The sequence below is a fragment of the Protobothrops mucrosquamatus genome, unplaced genomic scaffold (genome assembly GCF_001527695.2).
Source record: "Protobothrops mucrosquamatus isolate PMUCROS unplaced genomic scaffold, P.Mucros_1.0 scaffold1184, whole genome shotgun sequence".
Lineage (NCBI taxonomy): Eukaryota > Metazoa > Chordata > Lepidosauria > Squamata > Viperidae > Protobothrops > Protobothrops mucrosquamatus.
This window is the reverse complement of record NW_015387397.1, coordinates 226,070-238,487: the sequence shown is the minus strand read 5'-3', so window position 1 is coordinate 238,487 and position 12,418 is coordinate 226,070. Positions and strand designations below refer to the sequence as shown.

The window sequence follows — 12,418 nt, the reverse complement described above, 5'->3', positions numbered from 1 at the left end:
ACTGTGAGGCAAGACAAGTCACATACCCACACTTCCAAATATGCTCTAAAATTGTATTGGTTTTTATATTCATTAATAACAATATCAATATTAGTTGATTTTATTGCCTCTGTTTATTTTGTACTTATAACCAGGTGTCTGTGGGGATTCTCAGTCATCCAGGTCATGGTTGTCCCAAAAGGTGCTTTTCAAAAGGCAACTGGACTTTCTTTTTTCCTTGAAGATGTTTCACTTCTCATCCAAGATGTCATGGTTCCGATAGATGAAACCCATCAAAAGAACTTCAAGGCAAAAATTCTTCCTTAAAGAACATTTTGTTCAGGAAACAAAGTATAGCTGAACCCAAAACTAGATTCCCTTCCCCCAAATACAAAGTAATAAATTGCAACTCCCACCCCCATGAAGCAGTCCCTAATCACATTCTCCAATTAGCCTGAAGCGGGCTCTCTCCCCAGCTCCTCAGCCCGGCCAAAACGTTATCAGTTTGTGTCCTTGAGTTCCCACGGAGCTGCATGATTATTATGGCTAGCTGAGCTCAAGCATTTGCCCCAACCAGCTCTCTATATCTGATTTCTAAATAGAAGAAAAAGCATGTTAAAAGCAAAGCGAAAATGGCTGCAATTTCCATCAGCTGTCAGAGCGGGAACATCCATTGTTACAGCGTTGACACAAGAACCTTCTTCAGTTCCAAACTGAAGGAGCTCCTTGGATGAGAAGCAAAATGTCTTCAAACAAAGAAAGTCTGGTTGCCTTTTGAAAAGCACATTTAGGGTTATAACATGTGACTTACAAATAAATACAGATTTAAAACAACAAGGTTGGCAGTAAAGGCTATCAAAACATAATATTGCTTCTTTGTTATTTAAACAATCTAAGTTTCAAAATTATACTGCTGATTACTTTTCCGTTTAAGGTGAAGTAGTGTTGAAACAGGAACCTATCCTTTGTGATAGGATACATCAGGAACCTCTCACCCCAGCTCCTGCATGCTTCTTCTGTTTATATTCATCGCAGTGAGCAGAAACTAAAAGGCCTTTTGCAAAATGATTGAGGTATGACTGGGGAAGCTCCGGTGAACATAATTCCAAAATCACTTCCCCAAGACAAGAGTTCTGGAGTATTTCAAGAACCTTTAACTAACCATAACAGTGGCTCTAAAGAAATGTGGATATACAGTATGTACAATCCTAAGGACAGAATCCCCAAATACATACATACATAGAGTTGGAATTATACGTGTTCCTAGGTATACATGCCGTAAATAATTTAGTGGGGATATGCTGCTTGACAGGTGTATACAAACCTGGGAATGCTTTTCTTTTTTTATAGGATTTAGTGGCTTCTGTGTTAGATGTTCAGAGCAATAAGATCATGTGCCATACAAAACGAGTTGGAGGAGGTTTTGGCGGAAAAGCAACTAAACCTCCATTTTTTGCAGCGGCAGCAGCAGTGGCTGCAAAGAAGTAAGTGCTAAACTAAAGTGCAACCATCCCAAATAACTGAAACCCAGTTCATATATTTAATGGTTTCTTGTTTATTTTCTCTGGTTTTCTAAAATTATAGACATCAATTTGCTATGAAGAAAATTAATTATTTATTTAAGGTGTAGAGCTATAGACAAGGCTCAGAGACTCTACCTATACTGAATACTCAGCCTCATCCTTCTTATGTTATATAAGAAGACAGGTGGCTGCTTTAAAATTTAACTGTTTTTAGAAGTTGCATCACATTTAACAGCAGTACAGTATTGACTATAATGTACCTTCCATATAAATTAAATGGCTGCATGTCTCATCAGCTTTTTTGAATGTTGCAATTAAGTTATCAATGAAATATAGCTAAAGATCCTAATAATCTGATACAGTAATTGTTGATGTGCTCCAGTTCTCACACATCACCTTCTTTGGACTTAGGTAGAAACTTGATGTCTGTTGAGCTGTTGTATACAGAAATTGTGATATTTATACTGCTTGTGTATAAAACATATAAGAGAGAGAGAGAGAGAGAGAGAGAGAGAGAGAGAGAGAGAGAGAGAGAGAGAGAGAGAGAGAGAGAGAGAGGGTAAAAAGCAATGTGAACCGAAGTGAGAAGAATCTGTTTGCCTGCTGATAAATGCCAATTTTATCACTATCATATCTATCATATGAGATATTTTACGCCCATAACAAGTTGATACAATTCCAAAAGTACCCCAAAGGCTTGGAAATACCTGCACCATGGCATATATTCTCTGGTGTCCTAGCAACTCATCATAATGCTGCATACATTTTTGTAGAACGGCTTGTCCAGTTCGTTTTATCCTGGAGCGACAAGATGACATGCTAGTATTTGGAGGCCGACATCCGCTTTATGGAAAATATAAAGTAAGCTATTTTGATTTTAAATGGGAGCACTTTTATGTACCTAAATTATTACCTCACACAGATTTACTTTGTCCTTGTCCATCAGCAAAAACACAATTTCTCTTTCTGGTCTATTCTGTTCCCTTATACTGCTGCTGTACACAATGTCTTGGACTGTGCAGAAAGCATGCAGAAAGCAGGCATTTTCTAGACATAAGACAGGTTTAACCCAAGGCAAAAAAGTATCTTTATGAGTTATTTTGGTCAATATCTTTCATACATGCTCTGGTAATCTCCCATTCAGAACTTTTTTTTCCTTCCTTCCTTCCTTCCTTCCTTCCTTCCTTCCTTCCTTCCTTCCTTCCTTCCTTCCTTCCTTCCTTCTTTCCTGTTTTATGTGTGACTGTTTTTAGGAAACAGTCACACATAACTGTTTCCTAAAATTGGGCAGTTTAATTGTATCTTGTTAGTACTTCCTCACCTGCAATAGCTGCCAATTTATTAACAGTTTGAGATCATTGAAATATTCCCTTCTTTAACTCATTTCTCTCCAGGATCTCCACCTAAGCAAAAGAGATGAGTAGCTGTCAAGAAGATCTAAGTGGAGACACATTAGCAGCCAAATGGTCTCCTCAACAAAACAGCTTATCTGACACAGCTTATTGTCATTTCAGCACCATCAAAATTGTTGAAGAAAAAATTAAAGACATAATAAATGCTGGTGCTTTTGTTGCCCAGAGAAAATTCCAATAAACTTCAGAAATTTCAAAGAAAGGAGAGAAGTAATGTGTTTTTAACAATACACTGTTCTGATTTTAGGTGGGATTTATGAAGGATGGCAAAATTGAAGCTGTTGACCTTCTACTATTCATAAATGGTGGATGTTCACCAGATGAAACTGAACTGGTAGGTTTCTTATAACAGAAGACTCAAAGGTGGGAACAATATATTTAGTGCTAGCTGAGAGAAAAATAATCTTATATTTGCTGATGATAGAATACTTGAATACTTTATTTATTTGGCAAGTGTGATTAGACACTCAAGGAATTTGTCTCTGGTGCAGAAGCTCTCAATATACATGGAAAGCAACAGAAACTAATATGAGTGGAATGCTATTTAAGATATATCATGCAGTTCTCAATCTTATAAAAGAATTAAATGGATTTAAATTTTGAAATGAATTCTTTAAATTGAAAGCTCTTAAGAACAAAGGAAGATACCTGGTATGCATTCCAGACTACAAACTCAGATTCACAAGCCACATCTCCTCAGGATAGAGAAGTTTCCTTGTTAAGGTCAGATTACCCAGCCCTTTCCTCTGCTGCTTTCAGGAAAAAATGGCTTTTTAAAATGGAATAGAAAAAGTAAATGGTGAGAAACTGGAAAAAAAAGTTGAGTTTCCATCACTCACTACAGCCTTTGATGAAAATTTGGAATCTCAAAAAAGTTGGAAAGGTCCACAAAATTGGAGTAGGATTGCTTTAGGAAGCCTTTTGTTTTTATTGAAAAAGGAAAATGCATGGAGTATTTATACTGGGTTCTTTTCCCTCCTGTTTTCTGTGACTTGAGCCCAAATTCGTAGCAAAGCTACCATACAGTGCGCAGCTAGGGCCATCTCCCAACTTTGTACCACTGGAACTTACTCAATCCAAATTCCTGAGAGCAATCTTCAAAGTCCACTGCTGTGTTTCTGATGGATCCATATACATGGAGCCTGGAATGGTGAGAGAGGGCACCAGAATATGGCAGACCATATTAAATTGCTAGCTAAGATTAACACAGTTTTGTTCCCTTGATATTAGAGGACAGATTTCAAACTATGAGGAGGCGAGCAGTTTATAGCAAGCCATCACATCTAGGGCCTTCACCTTCTTATTTACTATCAGTGGATTTCAAGCAACACTGATGCTCAAGCAGTAGCTGTTTGATCTAGAACGCCAAATTCATGCAGACAATAGCCTCCATCTTTTCCTGACTGACAGTGTGAGAATATCATAGTACCAACCGCATATCTCATTGCACTTGGATATCCTGAACCAGAGAAAGGCTTTCAGATGCTCCAGTTCAATGCAATACCCTCCAGGGAGTAGTACCAGAAGGTATATACAAAAAAAATTACCCTGGTCATGGCAAGTATGTCCCTGTGAATCAAAGTAGGTAGCATTTATTCAGTGAATTTGCCAATTTTACAAGGAACTTAATAGACCCCTAACTGCTCTGTTTCTGAATAGTATTAGAGGATTTATCCCCCAACAATACAAATAGTCCTCATTTAACAACCAGTTGCTTAGCCACCATTCGAAGTCACAATGGATCCCCAAAAAATTCTAACCCAATTCAGAGTTCCAAGCACATATACACCTGCAGTCACAGGACCACATTTTGGGCACTTGGGAACTGGCTCACTTTTATAGCTGGTTCCATGGTCATGTGACAGCAATTTATTATTTTTTGCCAGTTTCCAGCACATAGGAATGAATTGACTTAGGAATGTAGTGTTCGCTTTACAACTCCAATAAAATAAGCTTATAAAATCATGTTAGTCAAGGGGTGCCTTGACTTACGACCGTCATGCCTGATGACAGAAATTCTGGGTTCCATTAAGATCAGAAGTCAAGGGCTACCTGTTTGCACAATTCCTGCTATTTAACCTCAGCCCCAAGACAATAGCTAAGGCAGCCAAGTTCTGCACGGCTTCATATAAGTTGTTCTCATGTTACAACCATTTGTTTAATGACCTTTTGAAGTTACAGTGACATTGAAAAAAGTGATTTACAACCATTCCTTGCAATTACAAGTGTCGCAGCATCCCCGTGGTCACATGATCAACATTTGGGTGCATGGCAACCAGCATCTATTTACAACAATTACAGCATTGTTTGGTCACATGATCACCATTTGCAACCTACCCAGCCTGCTTCTGATAAGCAAAGTCAATAGAAGAAGACAAATTTGCATAATAACTGTGTGATTCACTTAACTGCAGTGATTCACTTACCAATTGTGCCAAAAAAAAAGGTTGTAAAATTGGGTGCAATTCACTCCTTGTTTAGTAATGGAAATTCTGGGCTCAATTGTGGTTGTAAGTCAAGGACTATGTATATAAAATAAAGCATATAATAACTAAAAGGAGTTGAACCTGCATGGTTATGGTCTGCTAGATACTCCTTTTCAATTCAACTTTACGCCCATGGTTATATTTGCCTTCCGCTGCTTAACGATCACAATAACAACTGATTTGAATTTGATTATAAACTGGGTGTTTATTTTCCACCTTCATCCATATTTTGTGCTCTGTTTATGAATTTTTTTTGTATACATAATCCTCCTGTGAGCTATGTTTTATAGAGAAGGCTCTTCATTTGTAGAAGACCAACTTCACTTTGTGTTCTGCCAGCGTATTATATTATTTGGAGATTTTTCTTTTTTTATCATAGTTGAAGCTGCTGTATTGCCATTCACTGCAGTTCCTTTCACATCGAATGTCCATGTTTTAATACTTGAAGTTTTTTTAAAAAGGGAGGATGGGCTGAATTCTATAGTCATCATGTCTCTGTGCCATATGATAAGTGATAGCACTGGGTATAAATGCCCACTCTCTTTCCACACTGGTGTTAGCTGGTGAATGTCAGGTGATAGCCTCTTGGAAGATAGATAGAAGATAGAAAGATAGAAAGAAAGATAGAAGATAAATAGTGACAGCAGGAACCCAAGCATGCTGAGAATTAAAATATGAGGGTAATTCCATAAGATATGTTAATTAACAGGTTTATTATCTGTTCTTATCCATTAGGTAATAGATTATGTGGTACTAAAATCTTGTAATGCATATGATATCCCCAACTTCCGAAGTAAAGGATGGGCCTGCAAGACAAATTTACCATCAAATACTGCATTTCGAGGGTTTGGATTTGCACAATCAGCCTTAAGTGCAGAAATGTGGATAGCAGTTGTGGCTGACAGCCTTGATCTTCCACCTGATAAGGTAAATAAAGGATTGCAAAAAAGACATGTTGAAGCCTTTACTGTAATTTAGAGTAAGGCCACAATGTTGCAAATGTAACAAAGATATGTCAGTCTTCATTTGCAGAGTAGAATTGACAGAAAGGAGAAGGATCTGAACCCCTTCTATGGTAATAAAAGGTAAAAGATTTATAAGATCTGAAGAGAAACCAGAATATTTTCCCCAATAAATACTCCTAAGCCTGTTCTCCCAGCCAGATTTATTTCCAGTTGGGGAGCTTGGCTGGAAGGGGCAAAACTTCTAAGGCCCTGGATAAACAATATTTCATAGAATCAAAGGTTCATAGCATTGGAAGGAGCACAAAATTCCTCTGGTCTAACCACCTATACCAGGGGTAGGCAACCTTGGCTCTTTTATGACTCGTGGACTTCCTGCTGGCTCAGGAATTCTGGGAGTTGAAGTCCACGAGTCATAAAAGAGCCAAGGTTGCCTACCCCTGACCTATACCATCCACGAGAGATGGTTGTCCAGCCTCTTCTTAAAAATCTCCAAGATCCAGAATCCACAACTTTCATTGGCAGACTCTTCTTTGATATCGCCAGGGAAGTTTCCCTTATATTTGAACCAAATTTAGATAGCTACATTTTTTCTGTTGTACCTCACAGAGATAATTTCCTTGCACCAACAGGGGAACTGACTGTTTATCTCAGTGTATCATTTTGTCATCACTATGCCATCTCAAACAGCACAACTCCCCACTGCAGGCTCACGACAAATATCAGATAAGACTGAAAATAAACTTCTCTCGTCATGCTGAATAATTGCATGCTTTATTTATTGTTTTAATTATTGCAATATTTCTATACCATGGTTCATCTTTGGGAGATGACTTTCTGTCCCAGTTTAAATATTTACACAAATGCTCATCCTGATGGTGAAAACTGAGTTGCCACAATGTAACTTCCATTAAGTTATATTTTGGATTTTCCCAAGAAAACATTCCAGATATCTCTGACATGGGTCTTGAGAAAGATACTTCAGTGGATCTAAAGCACAGTTAGCTTTCTCTAGTTTATAGCCACTAAGACTCATTCTAGAATAATTCACCATTTTGAGAGCAAAAGGATGTTAAAGTTACTTATTGTGGAAACAAACTGTGACCTTTCTATAAAGAAACAGTCTACAGTATCTTAACTTAAGGTTAACTGTCCTCAAGCAGTACTGCTAGAACACTCTCATGAGTGCTAATTTTGGGGACTTTTTGAACAGACTAATCACTCTAAGTCACTCATTGTGGGACAGTCTCTGCTTTGTGGAGACTTTGGGCTAGTGGTCCCTGCTGCCTCCCCTCTTTGGTCATTGGACTTGGATGGCTATAAAACAGCTGATGTGACAGTACTCTAAATGTTGCCGTAGCAACGATTTCCATTTCTCACAGTGTCCCAGATAAATATTCAATTGAGGACATAAGCATTGTTAGAAACTCAGAAATTCAGCACAACATCAGCTCTATCAGAGCACTTGGATACTAGCTATTATTTAGAACTGATGCCAATCCAATAAAATGGAGGAGAAGATCATCAGCTGAAAAGGAACCTCTGTACATGCAGTATTCTGTCCCACCCCACATAGGCCAAGCATTGAGGCAGTGGGACACATTTTGTTTGCTTGACCATAACTGTGAAGGGAGAAAGAAATATGCTATATATTATCATTTCTCTTCATACTGTATTTTTCTAAATGATCATTCCAAAGTTGGCCATTAATCTGTTATTATGAAAATTATTGCTATTTTCATAGCAATGGTCACTTCTACTGGAGACATCCCTATAGCTAGTATCTTTGAGGAGGGTGGAAATTCACCACAGGAATACATAGGAAAATTATGTGCATGTTCTATTATAATATGCTGCTCAATTTATACAAACCTTGCTGTTTACCATCAGTACTTTCCTTCCCATCTTTGCCACGAATCTCAAGGGGGGAATTTATATGATTATGTTTAGGAAACATACTAAATAGCAGGGCTTTTTTTGTCATAGAACACCCAGAACGCAGTTCCGGCACCTTTTTTGGATGGAACCTTGTAGGGTAGGCAAGGCGGGTTGTATGACGTGTGTGAGTTCCGGCACCTTTTTTTTTTTTTTTTTTTTACAAAAAAGCACTGATAAATAGCATTCTTATTGTTGTACAGAACACTCTGAACAGAAATATTTCAGACTCAAAATAATGTATCATGAACACAGACAGAAAAGAGCCTGCCTAGGGCAGCATCTATGGGAAGACAGGGTAGGAAGTAAGGCCAAAGTATTGGGTAGACAGAAGTCTGTATATTCTGCAGAATTGCTAGCATGCTTTCCACTTCTATTCATAGCACAAGATTTTGTCCAGTCTTCAATCTTTTGGGAAAGAGTTCTTGAGAAGCTGGTGAGGTTACAATTACTGAGAATATAGGAAGAAATTATCTGGACTCTTTTTAGGTCAGGACATAGTACTGAGACAGCATTGATTGTGCTTGTGCCAGAGTCGACATGGGAATAATAATAAGGTTGGGGATGGGGGGGAGTCAAATCCAAAGCTCCTGATTTATGGGGTGCCACAGAGTTTGACCTTGTCGCTACTCTTGTTTAATATCTACAGCGAGAAAAGTTTAGGGTAGGAATCATCAGTATAGTGATTATATTCAGCTGTACATCTGGACCCTGGCCAACCAAGCAATGCTGTCAAGATCTTGTCCTACCGCTGGAGACAGTGGAGGTTTGGATGGAAAGGACAGGCTCAAGCTGAGCACTAGCAAGACTGGCTGTGACTCTTGGACTGCCCAGTTCCAGGAAACATCCCCTCTGGTCCTAAATGGGCTTGCACTATGCATTGACCCATTTGGAACTGGGGCATAATCTGATGGTCTTCCTGGACTTTCATTTCCTGCTCAAAGAACAGATGGCTGCTCTGGACTGCATCTTTGGACTGCAGTGGTGTTTTTTTTTTTTAGCATACTAAAGGCATGGTAATTGTTATTAATGCAGACTATATAAATACACATGCTAAGTTTTACATGATTTGTTAAACATATGAAGCAACTAAAAGTATTTTCTGTGTCTCTGCTAAAGGTCAGGGAGATGAATTTATACAAAACAGTATCTGAAATGCCCTTCAAAGAAAAAGTGGATGCCAGAAATCTGCTTGCATGTTGGAAAGAATGCTTGAAGAAGTCTGATTACTACATCAGAAAAGAAGCTGCTGAGGAATTTAATAAACAAAATTACTGGAAGAAGAAAGGAATTGCAATCATCCCCATGTTGTTTTCAGTTGGATATAATGACACATTTTACCACCAGGCAAGATGTTCATTTTTCAGAATGTGATCCTCCCAAAAAGTAAAATAATAACTCCAAGGGAACAGCAGTTTTGAAGAGATGTGTGTGTGTGTGTATGTGTGTGTGTATGTAATAAACTTGTGTGTGTGTATGTATGTATGTATGTATGTATGTATGTATGTATGTATGTACGTATGTACGTATGTAATAAACTTATCATTTGTTTAGGAACAATATTACCTTCATTATACAGTTGTAATAAGGATTATTTTTCAATATTCAGAAATTTTAATTATTTGACAAATCTTGAATAATTGATCAGTCCCATGTCATATTGAAAGGTAAATCTTATAGAAATCATTTTGGTGACTTAAAGAGCAGGTTCCAGCTTCAACCATCATCCTTTCTGTGGGCACTTTTTCTGAGACTGTAATAATTTTGAATTGTCATTAAATAAATAGTCATAAGTTGAAGACTACCTACATTGTAATTTTGAACAAAGTCATAACATTAAATAGACAAATAGTAGTAAACTGATCTACTGGAGATGCAAAGCAGAGCAATGTTTACTTCACTGTCCAAATAAAGCAAAGGCTTTCCATCAGACCTCACCTACCAACAAGTGCAATCTGTATCTCATCATTTTAGAGAGTTCTTTCTTTAATCATTGTTATTGTTAACCATCTTAAGAGTCAACCATGATTCCTGTTAACTACAAGGACAGATCTATGCAGTTTTCTTGGCAACATTTTGGAAATGGTTTGATAACACCTTCTACCTAGGGTTGAAAGAGAGCAACCCAGCTGGTTTTCTTACTCAAGGGAGGACTAGAACTCATGGTTTCCCACGTCCAAACAGACTTGCAACATGTACTACAATTGTTATGGTTCCGGCTAATGAAACACTTCAAAGAACTTCCAGGCATTGATTTTCCTAAAAGTAATTTATTGTTACAAAATGTCAACACAGGCACAACCAGTTGATGCTAAGATCTAAAATTCTCTTCCTCTGAGTAATTAATTTACCAGCATGTTTCCTCCCTAAATTTGCTGTCATATATCATGTTCTCCTATCAGGTGGAAGGGCAGAGGTCTCTTCCCGCCCGCAGTCCTATCTTTCTCCTCCCCCCCCCCCATCATCTGAATTAACTCTAAAAATACCAGACAGTTCTGCATATTTTGTCAAAGCAAGAATATACAGTATTTGTAGCATTGACAAAATATGCAGAACTGTCTGGTATTTTTAGAGTTAATTCAGATGATGGTGGGGGGGAGGAGAAAGATAGGACTGCAGGCGGGAAGAGACTGGAAGAGAACCTCTGCCTTTCCACCTGATAGGAGAACATGATATATGACAGCAAATTTAGGGAGGGAACATGCTGGTAAATTAATTACTCAGAGGAAGAGAATTTTAGATCTTAGCAACAATATTACAATATTATGCTCTGATTTTATCACTCATTTTATCCTTTTTTAAAAAAAACCTGGTATGATCAAGAATACTTTGTTCCTAGGACAATTCTCCGCATTATTTCTGTATAACAAAATTTAATTTAAAAGATTAAAACTAACTTTTGTTAAATAAGTAAATAAATAATTTTATATTTTTTGTAGGCTGCTGCTCTGGTTCATATTTATGTAGATGGGTCAGTACTACTGTCCCATGGTGGAGCTGAAATGGGACAAGGACTTTATACCAAGATGTTACAGGTAATTAAGATTTAAAAATATCTAATATTCATAACTTGCATAAAGCCATCTTTCCAAATTGGGTGTCCTTTCCATGTGTTGAATTACAACCTCCATCATTTCTCTCCAGCATGTCCAATTCATTTGACAGGCAGTAGCTGGGGGGTGGCGACTATAAATGCATATGGTTTACAATATATTTATTGCCCAGAAATAAATGTGCATGAATGTTCCACTGTTTGTTTGTTTATCAAATTACCTAACATTTCCGCCCTCACCACCACCAATACTGTTTGTTAGGGCACAGATATAAATTCTTACTTTGGTACAATACAAACACAGAACAAATAAAAAATTGTATGATAAAATACAGTAGATGCAAATTTTCAAAGAAACAATCACAACAATGGGAAGAATTATGGATTAAATCCATAAAATTTATCCCGAGCTACAACTCCAAAGAAAACTGGATACAAAATATTTTCTAGATGGTGCACACAACTCTCAATAATTTCCAAGGTAGGTAAATCATATAACAATAAATGCTGGAAATGCCATGAAACAGAAGGAATCTTTTATCACATGTACTGGACATATAAAAAAAAACATCAAAACTACAGGTAGTTCTTGACTGACAACTGGTTCCTTAACAACCATTCAAAGTTATGATGGACCTCCCTGTGGATATTTATGATCCAATTCTGAAGTTCAGGTGGCCATCTCCCTCCATGGTAATGTGACCACATATTGGGCGCTCAGCTACCAGCCCACATTTATGGCCATTTGCAGCATCTTGCAATCCCATGACCACATTTTACAATGGTTTTGCCAAATGCTGATATTTACTTCTGGTTTTTAACAAAACCAGCCCATAGCAAACCATTCACTCACTTAATAAACACGGAGTACGACACCTGGATGAAACTGTCTATCTAGACCCATACCAGTCGGGTTTCAGGCCGGGGCACAGCACGGAAACGGCATTGGTCGCGTTGGTCAATGATCTCTGGAGGGCCCGGGACAGAGGGTACTCCTCTGTCCTTGTTCTTTTGGACCTCTCAGCGGCTTTTGATACCGTAGACCACGGTATCATGCTGCGGCGTCTCG

General features: G+C 38.0%; 1 protein-coding gene across 3 annotated transcripts in view; it reads left to right on the top strand.

Moving 5' to 3' along the window:
- Positions 1 to 12,418, top strand: part of AOX1 (aldehyde oxidase 1) — a 67,462-nt gene that overhangs the window by 32,074 nt on the left and 22,970 nt on the right. For all 3 annotated transcript variants that reach the window (XM_029285014.1, XM_015820806.1, XM_015820805.1), the window contains 6 exons: positions 1,330 to 1,463; positions 2,276 to 2,363; positions 3,162 to 3,248; positions 6,136 to 6,327; positions 9,417 to 9,644; positions 11,237 to 11,332. In XM_029285014.1, the coding sequence (XP_029140847.1) occupies positions 1,330 to 1,463; positions 2,276 to 2,363; positions 3,162 to 3,248; positions 6,136 to 6,327; positions 9,417 to 9,644; positions 11,237 to 11,332 (825 nt within the window). The remainder of the gene's footprint in view (positions 1 to 1,329; positions 1,464 to 2,275; positions 2,364 to 3,161; positions 3,249 to 6,135; positions 6,328 to 9,416; positions 9,645 to 11,236; positions 11,333 to 12,418) is intronic.